Raw genomic sequence first — 27,485 nt, forward strand, 5'->3', positions numbered from 1 at the left:
ATTTGATACAAAGTATGGCTTATTATATCTTATTAGTGTATCATAAAATAAAGTGTGACCAAATATTGTTAAATATACATAAAACAAACTATTCTAAATATTAGTTATTTTGATTTAGTACACGTTTACAATAAATGTTATATGCGTATGTTACACCCTGTTATGGTTTCCAGTAAACAAGTAATACTGCTCATCAATGTACGTCAATAGCAAAGCACCTATGACAATTTCTTATCTTATTTTTTTCCAGATTAAAATCAATACTAGCTGCATACCACAAAGATCCTAATCACAAATAAAAACATGAAGACATAGTGTAATACGGCACACCCTGAGGCAATTGGACTAAACCACTGAGCAACATTAAGGCTTGCAGGCATTATTTTTTTTTGCATTTAGATGAATTTCCTGGTGTCTTATATAGGGCAAAATGAATTGCGGTCATGGTGTTACTATATTATGAGGTCAATATGATCATTATCTGTATCTGTGAAATTACGTTCATCATCACAGCAAGCTCACAATGATTAAAAAGATTATACCCTTGTATTGAATTTGAAATCTATTACTCATATCTCAAATGTCAACATAGAGAATGTTAGTGACTGTTGTCTGGGTGTACGTGTGTGTGCTCTAGGCGAGGGCTTGTAGACTTTTCATTTGTTTATTTTTCAACCACATTAGTGGCATGGCCTGTCAGTGCAGCACTTCGACCAGGTCTTAACATTAAACTTGACGTAGATATTAATAGTCCCAAAAGGATGAATTAAAGCCAACAGCAGTAATCCCTGCTTGTCCAATGATGGAGTGTGAGCAGAAATGTTACATTATATATATTACATTATTATTATAATAAAAATTATCACAGTATTTGTCTCGTCATTATCATCAGTACTACTAAAGGTCTTTGACCAGAAATGTATTCGATCCACTGTTGAGATGAGCAGGCATACACACTGACTTAGAACAGAAATTAGATTACAAGGTCAGTGTCTGAGTCTAATGCAGTGGAAGATTAGAAAGGGAGAAGAAATCATTTTTACTATATACTGTATGCTATTGTTGTCATGGGGACTATGCACTTGCACTGAGCTGTGTAAAACATCAATTCAAAATGTGTTTTAAAAAAAACGGTGTTGCAATCTTTATTTTGCCATGTAAGAGGTGAGTTACCAACAGGAAGAAAATGTCTACATATTTAAGTATTATGTCCTCATTTAAATAATTTCATTATTATATCTTTGATATTGTGTTGAGGTGTTTTAATAAATGAAGTTGTGTCACTGACCATTGGTCTGGTTTAAGGAATCAAAATAATTAAGTTACAATATTATGGATATGTTTGTGTCAATATGAAACATAAGCAATGGCCTCTTTCAGACATGGAATTGGTGACACTGCTGACTTCATTTATCTACTCATGTAATGGATTTGGCCTTTTACACATTGAGCTCAGAAATGTTAAATAACAAGTCTTTTTTGAGCTGTCCTCTTTACAAATGACAGAGTTACCACATATAAAAAAATAGCCATTTGCAAAAAATGCATGTGTATTATTTTCTCAATATCACTGTATTATCCAAATGTGTAAAAGGTAGAATAGCTACAGTGAAGGTGCAATATCTACCGACTCATGCAGAGAATCTGAAGGAATGTGCAGAGACATGGTTGGAAGAAAACATTGCAGCAAAAAGCCAAAAATGCTTTTGATTCTGGTGCATACAAATGTAGTGAGCAGTCCATGGTGACTTGTTGAGTTTTAGCCATGCAGTTCAGATGCCCTCATCACTTCCCTCGTAGCTGGCTTAGATTTGAGTTGCTTGGTCACAAAGCATTGTACAATCTAATAGCTGTAGGCTCAAGATTGGATGCTGAGGCAAAGAGTTAAGATGTTGAGTACTATAGTTACAGCTCACAACAGAGCAGGTGGAAGGGGTTTTCTACAATGTAGATTAGTTTAGTCCTCATCATCCCCTTTACTAGTGCCTTCAGTCCAGACAGTAGTTTTCCCCCAGTTTGTTAATCAAGCTTCTTTGCACCTTTTATTCTAGCACACCACCACAAAGAACAGTGTTCTGGATTCCCCGAATTGATTGAGAATATCTGGTCTGTTGCACCTGAGCCCAATGAGAACAGTCTAATCTGCCCTTTTTACACCATTCATCCAGGTTATCAGTGCACGGTTTGTTCTTAATATGGAAATCCAGGCACATACAAATGCAGCAACGCCACATTTTCATTGTGCTTACTTACACTGTGTAAGCTGTTTGTTGCTCTCTATGATAAAAAACAAAACAAAACAAAAACATCATAGGTACGTAGCCGATACCTGTAATTGGTATTGGTATTGATCCAAGCATTTTTGGTGGATTAGTGTGGGCTAAATGAAGCCCAATCCTATGGAGCTAAAAGAGTCTCAGTAAAGATAAATGCACACACTACATTCACACATGCACACACAGGATTCATACATGCACACACATGATTCATAAATACACACACAGGATACACAAATGCGCACAAAATTCACAAATACACACACAAAATTCATAAATGCACACACAATTCAGAAACGCAAACAAAATTTACAAATGCACACAAGATTCACAAATGCACAGGACAAGATTCAGAAATGTATTTTCTGATGCACACACAAATATATCTTCATTTACAAACTGCTTGCGGTCTGTGAACTTCACTGCATTTGTGTGTGAATTTTGAGACTGCCCTGACTTGGCTCGACACACAAATGCTTTTTTTTAAACAGGGAATGATTTGCAACCAATCAGATATCTCCCTTGTTTTAGCCAATCACAAGAACGCACCCCACGTGACATACGTCACGATTTGGGAGGTGCCTGAGCCAAGGGGGTAAGCTTCGCTTCAGAACTCGAATCTCCTATGGCGCCATTTTGTTGCTACCTTGCCATCACCTCCCGTTAGCATTCCACTGACTAGCATTCATTTTGGCGCCACTTGACAGCGAATAACTTTACATCTGAAGCGTTTAAAGACTCTTTTTGTCCATTGTTTAGTTCTAAAGAAACACGACAATGAATAAAAGTCTCCATTAAACTCCATTACCTTGTACCTCACGTTATGGCTCCGTAGCAAACGTTTCTGTAAAAATAGGCTAACGATTGTGTCACATAGTAGAGGAATTACCGTATAGTACAGGAGAAGCTCGCAGGCAGTTTGGATTTATATGAGCTGTTTGGGATTAATTACTAATGTTAACTAGCATTTTAGTTAGCAATAATTAGCCTGTGCCTATGTTATCTCCTTACATATATCTACACTCTCCGTCTCTGTAAGATTGGGAATTATTGAGATTTCTCTTGGCACAGCTACCATTTTGAACTGCTCATGTTCATTGTTTATGTTGGTTGCGGAGGTCTTTCTTCTAGAGACGTCGGATTTATCAGGTGGCTACAATTAGAAGAAAGGACTTTACTTTCGACCTAATCTCTCTATTAGTGATGGGCGAACGAAGCCTTGTGAAGCCTCTGAAGCTTCTTCCTGATTGTATTGCAAAATGATCCGAAGCATCAAAGCATCGAAGACAACACAGTGACATCCGGTGGTCAGCAGAAATGACAAGCGGCTATCAACTCAACACAGCCAAACAAAGCTTATAATATGAACATAGGAGAGACAGAATGGACACATGCATATGGCATGACTTGACTGAACTTGAATTAAATGACATGAACATGACATGACGGAATAAAAAATATAAAGCCTATGTTTGAATATAACATAATAATATAAACTACTGTGATCAGGATTTGAATGTAAGTATGTTTAATTAGGCTAAATATGAATTCAATAAACTGCAGCAACAATGCCACCTTCTACTGCTACGTAACATTACGTACAGGTGTATGTAAGTAGGCTAATTTCCATTAATAGGCTAATCAAATAAATTGCAAGCCACACTCATAAACCCTGCGATGTTCCAGTGAATTCTAACGGGCCATTGGTAAGCATGTATCTACATGAATTCAGCAAACCCTTCTGGAGTTTCAGTGACGTTCGAAGCTTCGGACGTCATCAGTCACATGCTTATTTCAATTTGATACAAGCTCACTGTTTCGAACCAGTGTGCTTTGCGGAAGTGATACAAGCTTCGGTGCCTCGGTGTCAAACGTCCCATCACTACTCTCTATGAGAGTGCGTTCTCTGCATATTCATTCAGGTAAGTTCTCTTAAAATGTGTTTATGTTGTCGGCTCTTAAAGCCACGAAGTGCACCTAGCTAACGTTGTTGCCTAGCCTGCTAACTAACTACAGTGCTAGCTAAGCATTAGTGAATACACCCATGCTAATCATTTAACATAAGGCTGTTAGCTGGGTTGCTGTCTTTTTTGTGTTTGTAAAGTTTAATGTCCGGTGGCATTTTCATCTCTTTTTATAAGCAGTTACTGTATATGCGTAACGTTAGCAGTGATTTAGAAACGTGTGTTTATCAGTTGTAGCTGCAGAATGGGAGGTAAAGCTGCATATTGTTTACTTCACTAGCAATGTTAAATGAAAGCTAAAATGTATAAGTAGTTTCCCATGTAAAGATTATAATGTTCCGTTATAGCATTCATAACAGTAAACATTTGTCTTGTGTTTGCTGCTGTCTTTTTAACAGGGACAAAGGAACAAACGGAGGCTGCACTAGCATCACCAGAAGGGAGAGATGAGGAGGAGAGGGAAAGCAAAAGACAAGCAGGGAGGCAGAGGCCAAAGAAAGATGTTGAATAGATTATTTGCTATATTAGAGATTGCCATTCAAAAAATAAATGCATCAAATTAACTGATTTGTCTGTGTCTTTAAGTTTTTGGGCGTATATATAATGTAAATGTTTTTCAATGTCTATCTTTCCATCAAATTGTGACCTGGACACAGGAAACTTCTAGCTGAATAATTATACTCAGATGCTACCTGTTTTAATAACTAGTTAGGTATACAAGCTCTTAAAAGACATTAACAAAACGTGTCTCTTTATTATAACATTTATTCAAACATGACTATATACTGTACACAAGTATATTCAACATGAAGCGACGATCAGACTCAGCTGCCGATGATGGTGTTGCTTCCAGACTGCAGACAGAAACAGAAAGCTTTAGGTTAGTCCAGTTATCCAACCTGTGCTGGTAAGATTAGAAGTATATATGTATATATCACAAGTATATTACTCATACTGTATTCATACTGTAACATGGAGGTACTTCATGTAACTGTGTAGTGGTGTAGTTTATTTATCATGGTCTTAACTGACAACTGTTGACCATTTAACACACTTATGGTGCGTTCTTTTTGTCCACCGAAGTCGTTTTACGAGTTGTTTTCCGGAGTTACGACCCGGAAGTTGCAAAAAGAACGCCCCGAGGTCGTATTTACGACTCGTCAAGTCGTCTGAACTCAGAGGACCCCGAGCTCACTTTCAAAGATGGCTACGTCGTGCATCACACGTAGTAAACATTGTGGTTATCTACAATTTTAAGCACTTTTGTCTTTGTTGTAACCAAATGAAGAAGTCGTACACATAGCGCTGTATACTGCTACCTATAGGCATGTCGCTACAGTCTTATTAGGAGTTAAATACCGCATAATTAGTTATTTTGTAGCTTGTGCAGCTGAAATTGGCTAGAGACGCTCGGTTGCTATATGACAACAATGGCTTTAAGCCGAGTCTTGAGCAGAAAGCAGCGCAGTAGCCTAACGTTAACGTTAATCAAAACGTAATTTTCATGTATCAAACTGTGAAATATATGTGTGTAATATGTCAATAACTGGGTGAATAGAATCCTAAATGTTACTAAAAATGTTACAAAAACCCATCTTTTCTCCGACTCGTAGTATTGTGTGACAAAAAGAATGCAACAACCCGCGTTTTTTTGACACGGATGTGACTTCTCACTCGAGCTACTAGTCGCGATTACAAGACAAAAAGAACGCACCATTAGCTAGACCTGGCTCTTATGTTGTAGCATTGTAGCTTGCAGAGGTGGGTAGTAACGAGTTACATTTACTCCGTTACATTTACTTGAGTAAGTTTTTGAAAAAATTATACTTCCAGGAGTAGTTTTAAATCACTATACTTTTTACTTTTACTTGAGTAGATTTGTGAAGAAGAAACTGTACTCTTACTCCACTACATTAGGCTACAATGAGCTCGTTACTTTTCTTTTTACCTCTATGGTATTCTACGCGTCATTGTTTTTATCCCCCCCCGCGTTCGCCTCATTTTAATGTTTTATTTTGACAGAGAGAGAGACTTCCGCTAAAGGCTCTACCACGTGACTGTGTTTCACCAATCAAACGTAGTTGTGCAGTCTCCTCACCATACTCAATCTCATCGGTGGGACGGGTTAGCTTTACAATGTCAGAATCAACCATCGGCAATGCAGAAACAGATGAGGAGGAACACCCCAGAGGCCAGATCAACATGTCCTGGATTTATTTCAGTTCCCCGGCTTCACCTAACCTAACAACCGCGGTCCCGCAAGCTGTGTCACGACCACTGACATATATAACGGTGGTTAACAAATAGTTCAATCAACCCAGGGTTTCCCAATCCAGCGGCGCGTGTTCACATAAAAGAAGCGATGTTTGCACAACATGACCAATAATAGCCACATATTTTACATAAGAACAGCAAACTATAATTCTACATAAATATGAAGAACACAGACACGGTTTTACAGACAAAACGCAATACAGTCGCTGCTTCCTAAAACAGGAGGACAGCTGGCAAAAAAATAGGCGATGCTGGAGATGCGAAGGCTAGCCTACATCACAACGCTTATCAATATCACTTATCCCCGTCAGTCAGGCACATAGGGGAGCGAAGCAGAAAAAAGCAAGGGAGTCAATGTTTCCCTAAAGCCTAGCTCTTTTCACACGGCTCTTCATCGCTCAGTTCTCCTTGTGATGCTGACACAAAAGGTGAAGCGATTGTTTGTATAATCATCTGACCATAATTACACTTGTGCTTTCCATAAACTGCCGTTGCTTTAGCCTATTATTTCAGTTACAACCCTGGCAGTGGAAGCGATTGTGAGAGCAAATAAAAAATATTAAAAACATAATTCAAACCGCTGTGCGCATTGGCCACACACGGCTCAAGAAGCCGACAAATAGCCGATATGTAATTCCCTCCCATTAAAATCTATGGGTCCTATCTTGCACTCAGCACAATTGCCTTTGTACACCGACGCATGTATCATTCCTATTTTGCACCCGACGCACAGCGGACTTTTCCCTCCACAGACGCACGTCGGTAAATTAGGGAATGTATTTGCGCTCCTGGGGGCGGTTCAGCGAAAAGAGGAGGCGTGTTCCGGCGCAAACGTTACTTGGTGCTATTCTGCAGTTTCAGAAAACAATTCCGGAAAAACCTGGTCTAAAGTCAGTGGCGCTAGTCTAAAGTCAGTAGCGCGTTATTCAGATGCTATTTTAGGGGCGCATGCTTGGCCATAATGTAGCGTGTGCACAACGCGCATACACTTCTCTCATCTACAGCAGTTCCCATTTTTGAAAACCATACATAATTACAAAGGAAAATATTAATGAAAATGCGCTTCATGTGTTTGGATAGATCAGGAGGCACTTACAGTCCTCAAAAAGTCGCAGCATTCTTTGTGGTTTGTTGTGTTTTACACATTTCCATGAATCATGGATGTGTTGATGACATAAATGAGGAAATATTAGAGGACTTAAGGAGACGTGATGTTGAACTACGGTGGGATTGGACACTCCGGCGGAATCTGGTCCGGGAGTAATGCGCGCGATGCGCGCTCCTGGTGGAGCGGGTGGACGGGAGATGGAGTGGGGGAAGAGGAAGGGGCACAACAGATGCAGGTGGTGCGTTTGGAGGCCCACGCTCCATTGCTGCAGCAATCCTTTCCAGACTTGAGGAGATGCGCCCGAAGTCGCGCAGCAACAGCGCCACCCAGCCAAGACGGGCATTTATTACTTTGCCGCATCTCGGATCGGCAGCTCCCGCTGGTGTGCGCCAGGCAACTCGCCGTCATAATAGCAATCCGCCATGGAACAAGCGCCCTGCTCTTAAAGGGAATGTGAGATGACGCTCTGATTGGTTTATTGCATGTTACGCCAAACCACACCTAGCTACTTCAGACCAACCCATTTTAGATTTGCGTCGGGCGCAAGAGTCATTTATCCCGCCGGTAAAATAGCAACAGCGCCCGAGATCCGCCCACAAAGCTACTTGCGTTTTGCGTTTCATACTTGCGTTTCAGATCGTTAAAATAGGGCCCTATATATTTCATAAATATACCCATCAGGGAATGTTAACGGGGTTGTCGGTCTCTAAATGTTTTTTGTATGAGCGCACCCCTCTCTCTCTCTCTCTCTCTCTCTCTCTCTCTCTCTCTCTCTCTCTCTCTGCGCACCGAGCTCCGCCTGATCTTCTAAGAACGGTGACGCCGTTATCAATCGAGTATTGATTGGTCAGTAGGCGGTGCTTTTACACCGCTTGATCTCTGATCTCCAACATAACCTGCTCCCGACCAGGTTAGGTGTCCAGCATGAGTACCATTAGAATAGGGGATGAGCGCAGCCCTGTAGCAGCTCATTTTAAACAGGCAGGGCATAATGTTAGCGCCCTCAGATATATAGGGGTGGAGCGAGTCAACAAACCTCCTAGAGGGGGAGACCAGGATAAAAGGCTCCTCCAACAGGAAACCTTTTGGATTCATTATCTAAACACAATGTCTCCTCATGGCCTTAATGAAGAATTTGATATAAAACCATTCTTATAAAAAAATTTGTAAAATATTGTTTGTTTCTTAATGAAGAATTTGATATAAAACCATTCTTATAAAAAAATTTGTAAAATATTGTTTGTTTCTTAATGAAGAATTTGATATAAAACCATTTTTATAAAAAATGGTGTTAGATATTGTTTGTTTCTTATATAAAATATTGTAAGATATTGTCTGTTTTTGTAAGTACTAATGCAGCAGATTTTATGAATATGTCGGGTAATGTTCATTAATTTCTTAACTGTTTGTGGTAACTTTATATGGAATTGTTTTCCTCTTGAATGTTTATCTCTTTATTTTTCTTTTTCCCTTTTTCTCCAGTTTTGTGCATAGTAACATCATGTGTCTCTTTGGATATATTGTATTTTAAAAAGCCCCCTCTTTTGAGATGTATAACAGTCTATGAAAATGTCATGGGTGGGGCTTTTTTGGGCAGCTCACACCTAATCAGGCTAATTGAAGCCAGATGGTGTGTCAGCTGAATGTGAGCCCTACATATATCCCTTCATCAAATGTGTTCACTATTTGCCTGAAGAAGACCCAGTTGGGTCGAAACGTTGCATTTTTATATTAAATATGGGAGTTTAAAGCAGTGTTGCGGACATTACATTATTTTCGTTTCCAGCATGAGTTACCACGGCGATTGAACCCGGTAACAAGTGATTCGTGATACATAAAACCAAATCTTGCTTCATAGTACAGGCCTCTGGCCTCATAATGAAAGCATGGTTACCTTAGTAAAAGTGCCAAACAGCAGCTACATTACCTTGTTCTAGTTCTGCCTGCAGAGCCTGGTAAAAAAAAAAGTATAAAGGTTTGGAAATTTGTGTTACTTGTGCTTATTTATTTTTTACGCATTATTATTTTATTGATTTCATTTTTTAAGTATTTGAATTTACCTGGATTATTTGATTTAAGCTATTTTGTAATTAATTAATTCATTTAAATTTATTTTATTGATTGGTTGAACTAGGCTATAATTTGCCTAAGGATGATTATTTTGTATTTTTGTCTGTCTGATTGAATGTTTGTGTTAAAAAAAATAAACCAGATGTTACTCAACAGTTACTCAGTACTTGAGTAGTTTTTTCACCAAGTACTTTTTTACTCTATTACTTTTTACTTTTACTTGAGTCATATTATTCTGAAGTAACAGTACTTTTACTTGAGTACAATTTTTGGCTACTCTACCCACCTCTGGTAGCTTGTGCGTTTACAGTACTATTTAACCTTTCTCACTTGCAGTTTACTGCATATCATACTGCCTGTGGCAACCTCCATTAGCTGGTAGCGTTTACCTTGTTGTAGTTGCTGATCATATTTTGCACTGCATTTGTTTGAAAGCTACAAGCTACTGGACAATGAGCTAATGTTACATACATGCAGTAAACTACAAGCTAGCTAATGTAAACTGTTAGCTAAGATTAATTAATGCAATTCTCCTTACTGGTAAGTGTTATGACAACTACAAAGTACAAACATGAACGTTTGAATAGTTTTTAATTTATTGACATGGGATAAATAAGAGAAAACGATAGCCTATCAGTGTCGGTATCGTTAGCTACCTACCTTCGCACGTTGCGGCCAAAGTTGCCGACAGAATATTCTCCTCCTGCAAGCAGACTGACGCTGATTCACTTTCTCCATCTCAACAAAACAAATTAAACAGCCTAGTTCACAGTTCCACATCCATTTCGTCAAGTGTTTTGAAATGCAGCGTTCACACTGTTGCCCCCTATGTAGTCTATGGTTGCCCCTGGTTACCGATAGTGTAGGTATGCCAAAATGGTGGACGGGCTCAGGCACCTCCAAGGGGGTAAGCTTCGCTTCAGAACTCGAACCTCCGATGGCGCCATTTTGTTGCTACAAAGGTATCACCTCCTGTTAGCATTCCACTGACCACCATTTTTTTTTTACGTCACTTGACTGCGAATAACTTTACATCTGAAGCGTTTAAAGACTCTATTTGTCCATTGTTTAGTTCTAAAGAAACACGACAATGTATAAAAGGCTCCATTACCTTGTACCTCACGTAATGGCTCCGTAGCAGACCTTTTTGGAAAAATAGGCTAACGATTGTGTCATAACCAAGTGACTTACTGTCGCACAGTAGAGGAATTACCGTATAGTACAGGAGAAGCTCGCAGGCAGTTTCGACTTACATTAGCTGTTTAGGTTTAATTGCTAATGTTAACTAGCATGTTAGTTAGCAATAATTAGCCTGTGCTTATGTTATCTCTTTACATATACCTACACTCTCCGTCTCTGTAAGATTGGGAATGATTGAGATTTCTCTTGGCACAGCTACCAGAAGACTTACAATTGAATATGAATTTTGTGTGCATTTCAGAATTTTGTATGCATTTGTGAATCTTCTGTGCTTTTTAAATTTTGTGTGTGTATTTGTGAATTTTGTGCGCATTTGTGTAGTGTTGGGAGTAACGGCGTTTAAGTATAACGGCGTTACTAAAGGCGTTATTTTTTTAGTAACGGAGTAATCTAATTAATTACTTTTCCCATCGTTGCAATGCCATTATCGTTACTGAGAATGTAAAGTGGCGCGTTACTACAATTTGGTTGAATGAAGCGCGAGGTGACATCAGCTGCCTGGAGAGAGCAGGGGTGGGGATGATGACACCGTTGCATATGACTGCACGCTCTGACTACTACTAAACACAAGACAGCGACGAGCCAGGGAAATTCAAAGGTAGCCTTCTCGAACTGGAAGTACCAGCACTACTTCTCGCTCATTGAAATTAAAGGCAAGAATGTTTATGTAACATGCACGCTATGCCCAGGAAAAAAGACTTTATCCACGTCTGCCTCAAGCAACTCGAATCTTATGAAGCACCTCACATCAACACATGCTAACACGACACTTGTTGCTGCTGCTAACCCAACCCCAAGCCCAAATGCAGCTAGCGTGAGCTCCAGCAAAGGAGACGGAGCCACTCTGTTAAAACAAGCAACGCTCGATTTTTCGGGTCAGCAACAGGTGACCATGGCCAAGCTGAACACATCAATCAGTTAATATAAACATCTTTGACGTTAAAGATGTTATAGAACGTAATAGCGTTATAGAACATAAAAAATAACGTCACAGTTACTTTGCTGAGTAACTAATTACTTTTACCAAGTTGTAACTGAGTTACTAACTCAATTACTTTTTGGGAGAAGTAATTTGTAGCTGTAATTAATTACTTTTTTAAAGTAAGATGACCAACACTGATCCTGTGTGTGCATGTATGAATCCTGTGTGTGCATATGTGAATGTAGTGTGTGCATTTATCTTTATTGAGACTCTTTTAGCTCCATACAATCCATTTTGGATCCTTTGTTTGTTTGCTTTAGCTACTCCAGCTGTTAACATCTCCCCATTAAGCCCAGTTAAAATACTTGACCATTTCTTAATGCACAGTATTTTAAGTTAGTGTGTTGTATCAGCATATGCCAGTGCTCCATTTCAGTAACCTTTGTTAGGCACACCACACATGTTAAGTGCTGCTGTTCGTTAAAATTGCATTTGAACTTTAGTATTTACTTTGTCCACGTGGGAGTCTGTGCACATCCTTTACAACCTTTCTGCTACATAATGACACTCATCTCTCCAGAGATATTTTACAAAACACTATAGGACATTACACAAAATATGTTTGGAGACCCTCAACAAAAGCTATGATGGCGGGTATATCAATGTGTAGTTACTCCGTATTAATGCAATTTTAATGTGGGTCCCTAAATGTGTACTCTGGAGATGAATCATGTAGAAAAAATACAGATATAACAAAAATACATGATGGTTCCATCTGGGAATTATTACAGTAAAGGACTTTGGAATCTGGATTGGAGCCACTCAAAAAAAAACTGATTGGTACCTCTCATATTACAAGCTTGTTTGTTTTCCGGCTGTTAAGCTGATGGTTCTCCTTGCTCCAACTGACAAAACTTTCCACCGGTCCCATCCACTCCTCCTCACTTCTGCAGTCACCTAAGAACTTCTTGAGGTGGCATGACCCAGAACTGCAAATGAAATTTGTGTTATACAGTAGAAGATGAGCAGGAAAGGTCAGAGTCTTTTAGTGTGCCCCTTTGCTGTTACTCTGCAGCATGTCTGACACTGTGCTCTGCAGATTCTGTGGCCTGTCCACAATATCTGCTTCAGAAAGAAGTCTTGAATTGAATATGCCTTATGCAAAGCTTTTGAGAATACAGCCTTGTTGTCATTAACTTATACTGTATATCTCGGAATGACAAAATAGAAACAACAATACACATGAATACTCATTACTAGTCCATATAGAGGAAACATCATGTTAGCTTTTAAACAAGATTTGAAAGGAATACTGTATATTGACTCCAAAAAAACAACTTTAATTTTTAATGTTACTTTACTAAAATCCAACAACTTTGATAGAATATTCCACTTATAGTGGATGTGAAGTTAAACCCTAGAGTTGTGCAGTAGAGTTTTGAGGGAAATACTGAGTGAAGAGAGCATTGGGGGTAAAGTGAAAGAAAGGGTAAATATGTTTTGCATGACTTTGATTTTTATGGCTTCTCCCCATATAAAAACAATATCTGAGTGGCTCCTTACTGTGCCATAGTGGCTACAAATTTGAATCTCCAAATTAGACTGTATTAGAGGTGAAAGACAATAAGTAAATCATTAATTGTGTCTCATGTGAATACTATTCACCAAATGATCTGATATATTTTGATCAAAGGACTAATAAATTGGGGATTGTTAATTGGTAGCCTTGGGCTGTCAGATCACATGCAATTTTTAAGCGCTGTAGGGTATTTAGGCAAAGACTATGCTACTGCACAATTACCACTTTAGAACACTTCTCAAATCATACATAATGATGCCAACCCTGCAACCCATTAGTGCAGGGTAAATATTAGAGAAATAAACAAAACTCCACGCAAAATACATGGTGATAAAAGCAAATTCAAGAAAATTTTAATCTGCAACTGCTTGCGGGGTTGCTTCCACAAAGTACAATACCCGGGTTGTAAATACAGCATTGATACACAGTACATGTATATGTACACATATATACAATATGTGGTATTGCCCAGTGCATTTGTTTAAGAAATCAAGTGACTTTTTGACAAATAAAAAAAAAATTGAAAATGCTAATCACATTTCTTAAGCTTCATTTCCACCACACAATCATCAGTAGCACACTAATTCCCTCACACACCATGATGCAAACAGTAATTTTAACAGGAAGAAAAAATGTGTGTCCAATACAGAGTACATTGGGTTGAATATTTGAATTTCAAATTGATCTGAGAATAGTTTTAAGTGAGTTCTAAGCCAATAATATTTATCAGGGATCATGGAAATTATGGAAATTACGGACATTTTTTGACAGGCTTTGTGTTTTTGTTTTTCCTACTGTTCCTCACCTTCACTTTGCTTATCTTCTCTTCCATTTTTTCAGCTTTGTCTTCTTTTTTATATTTCAACCCCCTCCTGCTCTTCATCTCCTCTCATGAGAAGCTGCTGCCTGGCCTCAAAGGGAGCACTAGAAAGGATCCATCAGCCAGACTAGTATTCTCTCGAGGATGCATCCAGCATGTTGCTCTGTTCTGCTCTGCTCACTATCATATGTATCCAACCCCAGATAGCCTTTACTGTAGATCATAGGACCTGTTTTTAAATTTGCTGCAAAGATATATGGAGCTGTAATTCCATGCTTTGTTGGACAGCAGCCACTATACCACTCACACATTTCCCAAAGCCATTTAAAATATATTTGCTCTTGGTGTGAGGCAGATCTTTATGAATACAGGCTATGTTTATAATACTGTAAATCATGATATGCCTTTGTGTATACAGTGATGGATTGGTGGTATATGTCTGTACATATGTTTGGAGTGTAGGATGACAGGGTCAAAGAGAAAACCTACAGCAGATTTAAAGGAAATAGAATTGATCTGCTGGACATATTTTGTTAGTTTTTGAGCAGCAGCTGGAAACAGCGGTATGGCACTTTGAGCCTTCATGGTGGACCAAAACAAAGCCTCATTCATCCCCAAATAACAACATCTGGGTGTGCTTAACAGGATGGATAAATAAACAAGCCCTATGGACACCACATCCCCTGCACTCAATCATTCTCACTCCCTCTCGATCCGTTCCCTCTTGCTATTATGAATGCTGCAGGTTGTTGGTGTGGTACTGGCACATCAACACTGATAGTGTGCATCCAATTAATTAGCCAAACATTATCTCATTAGTAATAGCCGGTAGACTAAAACAAGAATACTCCCTTATAGTTGCAAACAACCTCTGGCCAAAAATGAGGATGATTATCTCCTCCTCTGTAACCTCTGTGATCTATTGATGCTGAGTAGGAGGACTGAAAGAGAGTCATGTGAATACTGTTTGGTCAAAATGTCCATCGTTAAACAGCGATTGCTTATGGCACACATTTATTCAACATCTTCTGCAGAATTAAACAGACTGGCCCCCAGCACATACTAATGACTCTGTATCAAGAGGCAATCTAATGGTTTCTTTGTCTTTTAAGTTATCTGTCTTTGTGGACATCTGCAACATTTGCACAGAGCTGTAAGCAAAAGTAAGCACCATCTGACACAGTTCTGAATCCCTTGCATTCCTCAACACCTGTGCCTCAATGTTATTTAAAGCACTCAGGGGCTCTGCACCAAACATCAGCCATCGGCTATTTGCTTTTTGTGTGTGTGTGTGTGTGTGTGTGTGTGTGTGTGTGTGTGTGTGTGTGTGTGTGTGTGTGTGTGTGTGTGTGTGTGTGTGTGTGTGTTTGCAGGGATGAACTTGACTTCTTGAGCATTGTAACCATGAACAACGAGCTATGCACACACAGTAGCACTCAACATGTGGAAGCCATTTTGTGTGAATTTAGGGAAGTTGATGTTACTGCTTTATCTATTTAGAAAAGCTGTGACTTTGCAAAATATGCTGAATATGCTGTTGAACTGGTATGTTGATTCTTTATCAGTCAGTCAGCCAGTCAGTCATCAATACAATCAATACAATCAAGGTGCTGTGTCTCAACCTCACTTGAAAAGATTTACATGAAAGATCATTTTTATTTGTGCAGTCATAATTGTTCTGTTTTTTTCTGTCAGTTCAGAGACGCTCATATCAAAAACTGGACACATCATAGCAGTTTGAGTAAATGTGAGGAAATAGCTTATTCAAGATCAGTATTCCCTAAATATTGCATTTGTATGGATTTGCATTAACAACAAAAAAATGCACTTTTCAGCCATATCAAAGACTGCTCTACCATGCAACACTTCCTCTTCTTTGAATTGTCTATCAATCTATTTATCTATCTATCTATCTATCTATCTATCTATCTATCTATTGATCGATCTATCCATCTGTCTTATATACAGTATAGACATATTAGTAACGACAAAAATGTTAGAAATGACAAAATGCATACATTCAGTTTTTAAAGTCATTAAAGGGGTAGAAAACGTTTTTCACAGCAATGATTTAGTGCTTATTTGAAACAGGTTTCTCTGTGCATCTTCCATCAGCTAATCAGGTGCCTCTCCAGGTGCTACTTTGGTGCTTATAGCTTACTTGCAATTTAAAATGCACATGAAAGCTAAGGTACATTAGAGCTTCTGACTTGGCTCAAACTCAGGTGTATTTTTTAAAGTAGCATATACAATTGTAAGCAACATGCAAAAGCCATGATGAGTTCAATTTCTATATTTCACTGGGCCAGACGGGATCTATTTCAGATTTACGAGTTTGTTTGTTGAGCTGCAGTACAATGGAGTACATACCCAGCAGCCTCTTATCTGCAGTTGTAGTGTCATGGTGTGTTGGTGCTTATTATCTGTCCACAGTTCTTCAGCAGGATGTCACTTGACACCCTCTGGGAATTTCCAAGTCACACTGTTTTCTGCAGTGACAGATTGTTGATTACATTATTTGCATGTAAAGCTATCTCTCTGTGCAGGAAACGGTGAATGACGACAGCATTTGATCAAAGTACCAAAGTCAGTGTCACTGACAATTTGCTCAATCACCAACCTATTCACAATGTTGGTACATGACATGCGATGTCACTCTGATTACAGTGTGCAATGAGGCCAACAAACTTTTTCTTGGGTACAATATAATCAGAAGAAGCCAGCTCCTAATAATCCTTGATGGTCAATGTCTGTCAAGTTAGGGGTAATCAGATAAACTCATAAGGTCTATTCACTGTGAAAAAAACAATGAAAATAAGGATTTGTCTCTGTGAGTATTGATTACATAAATCTGAAAACAGTGGACTGTAGGTCAGGCCACAAGAGAATTAAGTCAATGACAAACTAAAAAAACAAAAAACAAAGAGAAGACAGTGGCTAATAAGATAGGAAGGTTATAGACTGTGCGTAAAAAACGGGTGCTGAATCTGGACTCATTATATTACTAGTTAGTTAGTTATTAGTCAGAAAGTCTGTTACAGAGGGAAGAGGGCATTTGGGAATGTTCTACCATTTACAATGTCCTTTCAATTAAATGGACCAACATATTCCTGCACACTGTTAAGGTTAGTGCTCCATCTTCAAATGCATCAATAGGGAGCCAGGAAAAAGAGATTGAGGCACACATAGTGTGTTGTTAGTGTTTTGGTTTTATTTGAAATATTTGGATTGCTGAGTTGGAGGTTTGAATAAGCAAGTGTGGAGTTGGGTTCCTGGAGAGTGATATACCAGAACGGAAAAAAATAATTGTCTGCTATTTTTCTTGCTTAGTAAAGGAGACACAATATTCTTCTCCTGGAAATATTGCTAAAGGATAAATGTGCTTTTATTGTGCCACAATGAGACATTTCAAAAAAAGATTGAGACCTGGATTTTGACTGTACAAGCACAATGTTTTATTTTGAATATCCCTTAAATGTATTTTATTGGATAACTGTTTGCAGTTTCTAGGTTTGGTCAAGTTTGCATTTGAACTACTACCACTTTGGATGGCAGAAGGGGGGCGTTCTAACCATTTATCCATTACAGTATATTTAGCCATCTATTCTGACTCTCTGCTTACTTGCTAACTAGTTTTTAATCACTCCAAATTGTTAAGATTTTGCAAATGACTGAGGTTGGCAGCGTGTCTTGTGTAGTCTGCCTGCTGTAGTTAGTAGTTTATTGGTTATTGTGACACTAAATATGCCGAAGATTGACTTCACACCAATTTTTAATGCTATTTGGCTGTTTATTTTCTTCTCAAACACAAATATGTGGATTTATATCTTTAAGTATCCACAATCTTTCTAGGTGCTACATGGCAAATGCAGAATACCCCCTGAGGTACAAATATCCCTGGTTGAGAATCATTACTATATACATAAAACTGCTATATTTATATAGGTTTTTTCTTAACCTATCAGCTCTACAGTATGCCTCAAGTGGTCTCTCAATCAGGTTTTTCTCTACACAGTCTCAAACAGCAGGTATGCACAGATTAGAAGAGAAAATGGCTGATTCAAATTATCCTCTGCTGCCCACTTGGGCCACTGATTGTACCAATCTACATGCAAATGCTCATGTTTATTACACCAGGGGAATGGCAAACCACAAAGTGTTCTTGATTAATGACTGGCTTTGCTTTTGTTACCAAAAAAAATTAAGAACGGACATTACAGTCACCTAATTCTGTTGTAATCAATACACAAACTGCTAACAGATATATTGTGATTCACAAAGCAGCCAGGGGTTTCTTTTCTCCATTTATATTATTTTTCAAGCACCTCATGATTAAAACGTTGGAAGAAATGACATCAGTAACATCACCGTTATCATGCCTTCATTATTGATTATTTATTCATTTATTGCTGCCTAACAATACAAAAACAGCAAAACGTCACATAAACAGCAGGTCTGTAAATTGTTCCTCTGCCCAACACTGTCCACCATCTACATGTGCACAGTCCTTTCCCTTTCTTCCATCTCTCTTCCATAACAGCTCCCCAGATGTCTACTCACTCGTCTAAAATCTCATTTGAGGAATTCATCTTACTGTCTCCCGGGTACCATGTATTATTGCTCTCTGTGGTTCTTCTTGCAACTATGATAATGTGTGTCTTGGTTAGACTTCTCACATTCCAATTATGGTTGCCTGTTATTGTGATGGACTCCACATTCATGCAGAAGAGTGACTGACTCTCTCGTCAGGCCCCAGCTTTCTTCACATCATATTTCCCAATGTGCTGTCGAAGCCAGAGCCCAGGATTCAGGCAGCACGGCTTAGTGGAATATGAGGACTTGTTTCTATTAAACTAGAAAAACATCACTTCCTATTGTCTTACACATAAATGCCCCACAAAGACTCACAGCAACACAGCAAATGTGCCAATAGGTAAAATACAATTTTTTGTCACCTTTTTGTTCCCCATTCATAATTGTATTTGCATTTGGGTCAGAAGACACAAAGAAGCATAGGAGCAGGAAATTATTGCTCTCCTCATGAAAACACTTTTAATCGCTAACACATATTGAGTTGCATGAACTTTGTGGCTTGCCAATTTTAAATGAAAGGGGTGGCCACAATAAAAAAGAGCATTGTACAATGTAAATAAATCTAATACAACAGCACTGCAATCAATACCACCTTTTTAAGCATATCTTTTTTATCTTTTGTTGAGATTGCATCAGAGGAGTCTCTATTAAAACTTTTGATGTCAGTTTATAGTTTGCAATATTGTCAACAAAACATGGGATTTGTTTGCAATAGGAAAAATCTAGTAATATTCAAGCTAGATTAAAATCACTTTAACTGACATTATAGACTGACATTTTTTGTTAGGTAATATATTCATATTATTTAGATCCTTATGGTGGATTGTGGTAACACTAAAAACAGCACATGGTTCTAGACAAGCCAACGTTTTTTACTGGGTGTATTGGGTTTCTCAGATTGGCATCGCCAATGTTTTCCAATTTAACCACAAAGGTAAATAATATACAGTATTTGCATTCACGTTAGTCACTGTGTAGCAACAAAGTAAGGTTTTCAGCTGAGCTTCAAATCTTCATTATTCAATTTTTGACCACGAGGGAGCAGGTTGAACCTTTGGGAGTCAACCATATGGATCGGCAAACCAAAGCAATTAGGGTTGATGCAGTGAAAGCTGTAAAGTTGATTATTGAGTCTGAGTGGGATGGGCACCAACAGGCCTTTCACATTACAGTAACTTTTTTTTTCATTTTAGTGTAACATATATACAGTAAATTATTGGAGCTTATGTAGCCATTTATGTATTCATATACAAAATTTCATATTTTTTAAAATAAATGTCATCACTTCAATATTAAACAAATTTGCAAAATATTTTATACATGTACTTATAATTAAATTCTAAGGTCTAAGGTACAGACTAAATGATAAACCAGCATAGGATTTCCCCAATACTTTCTGCTCTTGTAATAAGCTAACTCTTATAAAAAATGTACCCCCAAATTGTCTAAGTAAGTTGAAACTAACGAAGAGAAAAGCACGTCCAGGCAGGAGTTTTTTATTTCATAAAAAAGCCCTTTGAAATACTACTGTACTTACAGTACCTGTCAAGTAGCTTTTTGCGAAGAAAAGAGACAAATTAGGACAAATAGTTATCATTTTCTCTTTCATGACAAAATCAGATGAATTCATTACTCTTTGAAGCTTGATTTCCAAGCACAGACAGGATTGGTTATTTCTTTTAAAAAGGAGAATAAAACCAAAGGAGAAGAATTCTTTAAATAGCAGAGGTGCATTATATGTCATGCATTATGCATGCTTTTCTATCAAATGAGATTTAAATTAATACCACCTGAAACACAGAATTGTTTGATTTTTTATTTCTGAATGGCATGTTGACGAGTCTGACGAGTAGCCAGATGGTAGCAATGAGTTAGAGAGGAATGTCCCGCTGATGATTTCTTGTGATGCAAATTGACCTTCATTTGTTTCTTTCTTTTGGGAAAGGGGGTTAGGATAATTTCTACTGTGAAATAATTTCTACTGAAGAGAGTAACAACCATCATTTATTCTCAAAATAAAAAAATTATGTGTGCTCCGTTATGGACTGCAGACACTGGAACAGCCTTACTATCGACATTATGTTGGCAAAATCATAGATTTCCAGTGTCTAAGAATCTATTGATACTGACAGGGCTTTCTTTGTGTGTTGTTCACTAGGAACAGTGTTGGGGAAGTTACTTTTAAAAAGTAGTGTTTACTCGTTACTTCTTAAAAAAGTAATCCATTACTTTATTTAGTTACCCCCTATGGACAGTAACTTTTTATGTTACTCGTTACTTTTACGTCACTTTTAAAAGCAGGCGTCTCTGGCAGAGACTGAAGTTAATTATACAAAAACTATCTTTGACCATAAAGCCAATCTATGGTTTGCAGTGTGCAGACTGGATTCTCTACTCACAGAGTGACGGCTGATTCATTATGAACGAGTCCAGCGCGGGTTAAATGCACATTGGCAGGTCGTTCGCGTTACACGGTGTTAGTGTATGTAATGTCTGTATCGACTTGTACCGGTCACGCAGCCACGATGGTCCGTGCATTGTCGTAGACACATGCAGCCTCTTTTCTGGAAATCCTTGTGTGTCCGTGCAACCGACACAAGTACAGCGGTCCGCTGCATGTATGTATAAGCCCATCTCCACCGCATCAATCTGTGAGGTTGTCAGCTTTGTGTCTGCCTGGCTCAGAGCGCCGTCCATCAAAAAGCCACGAAGATTAAAACACTCTCCAAAGTTAGCGTTGGCTGCTTCTCGCTTGTCATGATTGCTCTGCTACTACCAGCCTCTCTCACGTCCAGTGTGGAGCTTGTAAGTGCGCAGCTGAGAAGGCAGTATCGCTGTCAAATCTGTCCCTGGGAAAAGTAACGTTGCGCCGAATTGAAAAAGGAACTACGTTTCGTTACCAAATTTTCAGTAGTAGCGCGTTACACTACTTTTTACCCGAAAAAAAGTAGTTACGTTGCGTTACATTGTAACGCGTTACACCCAACACTGTGCAGGAACTAGTGTCAAATAAACATTTTACATTAAATGATAGAAGAAAGTTAAGCTTGTTTGGGTAGCCTACTTACTGAGTGAATATCAGCCAATATCAATGCAGCGTAGTACCATCTCGTATTCAATCTCTTATTCAATCTCTTACATAGGCACTGTAAATGTCTCTATGGATTCAAAGAGAACTCATTCATCCTTTCATCCCCCCCATGCTCTCCAGCTTCCGAAAGCACGGCTCATTCATTTTTCAGACTGCTGGTTGGTTCACCGAATTCAACTTTTTAAACTCACGTGACCAGTACCTCATATTTGAGCTCGAGTGTCTCAATGGCCACAGTAAACCAGCTGATGCCATTTCAGATTTTTTTGCTTTTCCCTTAATTGAAATTAAATCTTAAAGGGATTTGAAAAATCTAGAGACAAGAGTATATTTTGTTCCATTTTGAACTGACTGTAGGTACTTTAATTTGAACCCTGTCTCCCAGAAATTATATTTATATACTACTAATTTGTTACCAATACATTTTAAGGAAATATAGTTACTTTAATTGTGTTCACCAGCAAAAGTTTCCTATTCAACTAAGTGCTACCTTTTTGTACGAAAGAAAAGTCATAGGGAGATGGTAGGGGTTAATATTGGCCGCATTTGCGACTTGGACACAATAATGGGGTTTATGTAGTGAGTGCTGAGTGTTACATTCAGGCATCAATAACATCCTGAGGGCCCTATTTTAAGGCTGTAAGCCCACGGCGAGAAGCGCATGGCGCAGGTGCGTTTAGGGCGTGTCCAAATACACTTTTGCTAGTTTAACGGCGGAAAAAAGGGTCTGTGTGCCGGGCGCATGGTTCAAAAGGGTTGTACTTAGTGTCTTCATTAATTCATAGGTGTGTTTTGGGCGTAACATGCAATAAACCAATCAAAGGGTCATCTCCCATTCCCTTTAAAAGCCAGGCGCGTTTGTACCTTGGCACATTGCTATTATGATGGAGGATTTGCACCGTAATATTTGTATGTGTAATCTTTTGCATGTTTGTGTGCTGCTGCGCTTCCCTGTGTGTGTGTGTGTGTGTGTGTGTAACGAGCATAGTGTGCGCGTGCTGTGTATAAGCCTATAGGCAGATTTTACTAATTTGCTTTTAAAATAATAATGAAATGCTGCACTATTGACTCTAGACCAGGTTTTTGTTGGTCAATGGCACGATCACGTCCCGTTGCCTCAAGATAACAATACGCCAAGAATGCACGTGAACACACCTCCCTGTAAGACCAGCACGCCCATGGGTGCAAAGATGGGCGCAGGTGCATTTTGGGAAATTGACAACTGCGTTGGTCTAAAACTAGCAAAGACACTTGCATCGGGCTTTGCGCTGTGCTGGGTGCAAGATAGGGCCCAGAATGTTTTAGTTGTATGGATTCAACAAGGGGCTGTAAACCATCCTAAGAGAATCTGGTGCATGTTGACACGATAGCATCACATAGTTGCTGCAGATATGTCAGTTGCACGTTATTGCTGCAAATCTCCGGTTCCACCAAATCCTAAAGGTGCTCGCTCTATTGGATTGAATGGAACCCAGTGCGGTTTTCTGCTGCTGCAGCCCATCTACTTCAAGGTTCGACGTGCCGTGCATTCAGAGATGCTCCATCTGCATAGCACTGTTGTAAAGCCTGGTTATTTGAATTACTGTTGCCTTCTTGTCAGCTTGAACCAGTGTGGCCATTCTCCTCTGACTTCTCTCATTAACAAGGCTCTTTCGCCCACAGAACTGCCGCTCACAGGATGTTGTTTTTCACACCATTCTCTGTAATCTCTAGAGACTGTTGTGCGTGAAAAAATCCCAGGAGCTCAGCAGTTTCTAACATACTCAAACCACCCCGTCTGGCCCCGACAATTATTCCACAGTTCAAGTCACTTACAGTAGATCCCATTTCTTCCCCATTCTGATGTTTGCTCTGAATAATAACTGAACCTCTTGACCATGTCTGCATGCTTTTGTGCTTTGGTTTTGCTGGATTTTGGTGGCGGTGCAGTGGATATAACACATGCCTTTGGTGTGGGAGATCTGGGTTCAATTCCCACTCCGATAAATCAAGCAATGTGTCACTGCAAGACACTTAATCCTAGTTACTCCAGAGGTGTGCAGCCTCTGATATATAGCAATTGTAAGTCACTTTGGATAAATGCGTCTAATCTTGCAAATGTTTTAACCAAGACCACAATCTTTCGCTAACCTTAACCGAATGCTTTGAGTGCCGAAAAGTAACATTAGTAATAGATATTGATATTGATAATAGAAATTGTAGGCAAAACAAATGAATCACTACTGTTCAAAATACTGTGTTTAGTATATCAACATAGTTTCTAAGACAGTGTCGTTTATTTTAGATTTGTGGGAAAGAATATTTTGGCAAATGCCATCTAGGTCATTCATACTGTATCTGCAGTTTATATGGTATCATTGAATTTTCAGAGCAAGTTTTTAGAACATTTTTGGCTTTGTCTGTAATTTTTTTTAGAACTAAGAAGAGATAACTGAAATATATTTCTTTTAAACAATTCTGTATAAAGAATTAAATCAATTTTCACATTCAGTCCTATTCTATAATCATGTATAGGACTGTAACATACACAATAATGCAGTTATTATCGCTGATCTCGATGTATGTGCTTTGTTTGTTGTTTTTCTTCTTCTCCTTTAGATGGACCCCTGGGACCTCGTGGCCTAGTGGAAGCTACAGAGATGTGCACACAGGAATGCCTAGTCCTGGGACATTCAGACAACTGCTGGATGCCCCCAACATTGGGAACATACCATCAGCCCAAATCCCCTGTGTCTAGCTTTGGGTCTCAGAGAGAGTGGGGTCCCAAGGAAAAACTTCTAAATGGACATAATCTGACCAGAACCTGGAAAAATGAGAGTGGGCGGTCAGAGCATTTTGGTGACAGGAAGCAGTTTGGGAGTGGAGAGGGACACTTCACCAACAGTGGCATGGCTGATATTCCACTGGTAAGTCTGAAGTCCTGCCAGCCAGCCTCCTGCCCAGACAGCCCCAAGGACCAACAGCTATAAGACGGACTTTGCTTCTGTGCTGTGAGACGGCCACCTGAGCCCCTCTCCTGTTAATTGTTTTCTTTCTTGTTTCATCTCTTCCCACTTACGTTGATGCTTCTGCAGTGTGATAGCCACATGTACTATGTAGGCCACAAAACTATAGTGCTTATGCTGTGTTCTCTACAATACAACTTTACTATGGCTCTAGAGGAAACCTCTTTTTTATGACTCTCCATGGATTTCTTCAACATAAAATGTCCTGTTCACTTTGTGTGTGATTTGGACAAGTGGATGAAGGACATGTGTCAAATGGAGAAAATGAAAACAAATTACAAGAAAAAAAAAAGACTACTATGGCTGACCAGTATATACAAATGTTTGTGGTGTGGTTGTTATTGAGTTGTTCAGGACTATATTAATCAACACAGTCAAAGAAAATGGAATTACATTTCAGAAAGTGTTGTTCTAATAACACTGTTAGTGGACACTTGTTTATTCTGTCATTGTCTGTGTGTTTGTAAATAAGACTTATTAACCACTATCATGTACCCGTAATAACCACAGTGAATAGGACAGTTCTTGACTGTTGTCATCATGATGGCTTGTCATCAGGATTTGGGATTTCAACTAGACCAAGATCTATAATGTGACATAATGTACAACAAGAAAACATTTACCTAATTGTTTAAAAACCCAATGCTTGATTTTAAATTCCCCTAGTATACTCAGTGTTGCCCATATTTCATAATCATTTTATTTAAGCACTGCAAAACCACAGGCAAACCTTTTTGAAAAAAAACAACATTTTGTATGAAGGATGTCATTGCTCAATATGTGCATTATAAAAATGAAAAGCTCTGAAAGCTCTCCTCTATAAACTGATTTTGAAAGTACAATTAAATAGCAATATATTTGTAAATGGCTAAATGTTTTATCTAATGTTGATCTTATTACTGTATAGATTTTATTCAAATTGTGATTTAACTGAGTGCAATCCCTCAGTAGTACCTGCAATTTATTGACATATGTGTATATATTGTTTCCACATATTATTTTCCATACGTAAGAAAACACAGGTTAAGATAAGACTTTAATCACTGTGCCTTCATGATGTTTCTTCAAACACTGAATTGTGCTTATTTAAATGATGAGAACATGTTGGCTACAAAGACTATCCTGTCAGATAATCAAATGCCTTATGCATTAAATGTTTGCCAAATTTAGAGACAAAATCACACAGATATTAAAGTACAAAATCAAGTCGTTGGTACTAAAGAAAAACACAAAGGCATGTGCAGATAATGGGTAACCGGGAAAGATCATCTGTCATTCCACTGTCTGAAAAGCTTGGTTTTATTCCACAGCATGGAAATCAAGTTACACAATGCAATAGCATGCTAAAAGATATAGCTTTTAAAAATTAACTTGATCCTTTTTGTGTAATTTTATTTTGTTGGAATAGAGTTGATTTGTGCATTAAGGAGACATTCAGTTTGTAAAGCACTTTCATATTTATGTCACAATATAAAGAAGTTAAGTGGGATGGAGTGATTTGCTTATCGCGGTATGTTTGTCAGTTTGTGAGGGTGTTTGACATCACAGATACTGAAACAGTTAATCCTTGTTACTCTACAGGTATACAGCTACTGCAATAAATGTTTTAATCATGTGTATGCTTAATTTGTGTGAGATCACCTCAGGACTTCTGTGTCTGTTTTGTGTAGATGTGTGCCCACATGAACCAATGTTCCTAAATAGTTATGTTACAAAATATCATCGTAAAATAAGCCAGTCAGGAGCACAGTACACTCATGAGGTACAATTGCGTGTCCTCTTGAATAATATTTTCTCTTTCCATAACTGGAGTTTACATATTGTGTTCGTAACAATAGTATAAGGCTACATTACTTTACATTGCTCCCAGGGTCACTGTGGTATAAAAGCCCTCAACTGCAATAATGGTGTGAAAAGCCCAAAGGAGGCAATTCTGGAAAGGTGCAATTTCTGGATAGGAAGTTGCCATGTAAAAGCAGAGCATTGAGCCAACAAATAAAGCTCTCAATTTACTAGTGAGTTTTGATTCGGAATTTATTCATATGGTTATGAGCTTTGATTAGATGCTGAAATAATACAATTTCAAATAGAGGGTTTTTTACTTTCATCTGAGTCTTGCTGGTAATTAAACAAAACTCTCCGTTCCAACTTCGTCAGAAAATATTGTGTAATTTAGGATCACATTATTCATAGTAGCTAACTTAGAAAACCACAGCTGATTTTTTAAATGTTTAAATGTATTTTATTATCAATCTTGGTACACCAAATGTCTGGTACTGTAAGACCAGTGCCACAGGCACTAATACATTTGTACTTTAATTCAAAAAATATATATTTAAAGTATCAAATCATAACAGACATTATCTCAGGACGCTTTACAGATAGAGTAGGTCTAGACCACACTCTATAATTACACTTCACATAGCAAAGTGTCAATCATGATCCTAAATTAACAATCATCACATGGTTTTATCTGCCAAGTGCTCAGCATCATTTTTCCACAGATGTTTGGATAACACAGCAGCATAGTGCTCATCAACTCAGAGAGCCATACATTTGCATGCATTGGCCAGTAATGAAGGA

At 38.5% G+C, this 27,485-nt stretch overlaps 1 protein-coding gene and 1 long non-coding RNA gene across 4 annotated transcripts in view; both read left to right on the plus strand.

The window, feature by feature from the left end:
* LOC120555792 (protocadherin-9) overlaps nucleotides 1-26,517 on the plus strand; it is a 221,836-nt gene extending 195,319 nt beyond the window's left edge. For all 3 annotated transcript variants that reach the window (XM_039794868.1, XM_039794870.1, XM_039794869.1), the window contains one exon: nucleotides 24,496-26,517. In XM_039794868.1, coding sequence (XP_039650802.1) covers nucleotides 24,496-24,866 — 371 coding nt within the window. In that variant the 3' untranslated portion in view covers nucleotides 24,867-26,517. The remainder of the gene's footprint in view (nucleotides 1-24,495) is intronic.
* LOC120555794 lies at nucleotides 3,782-4,803 on the plus strand. Its single transcript, XR_005638757.1, has 2 exons — nucleotides 3,782-4,198; nucleotides 4,639-4,803. It is a non-coding gene; the product is annotated as an uncharacterized LOC120555794 (long non-coding RNA).
* Nucleotides 26,518-27,485: the final 968 nt, after the last annotated feature.

This window comes from Perca fluviatilis, chromosome 3 (assembly GCF_010015445.1).
Source record: "Perca fluviatilis chromosome 3, GENO_Pfluv_1.0, whole genome shotgun sequence".
Taxonomy (NCBI): domain Eukaryota; kingdom Metazoa; phylum Chordata; class Actinopteri; order Perciformes; family Percidae; genus Perca; species Perca fluviatilis.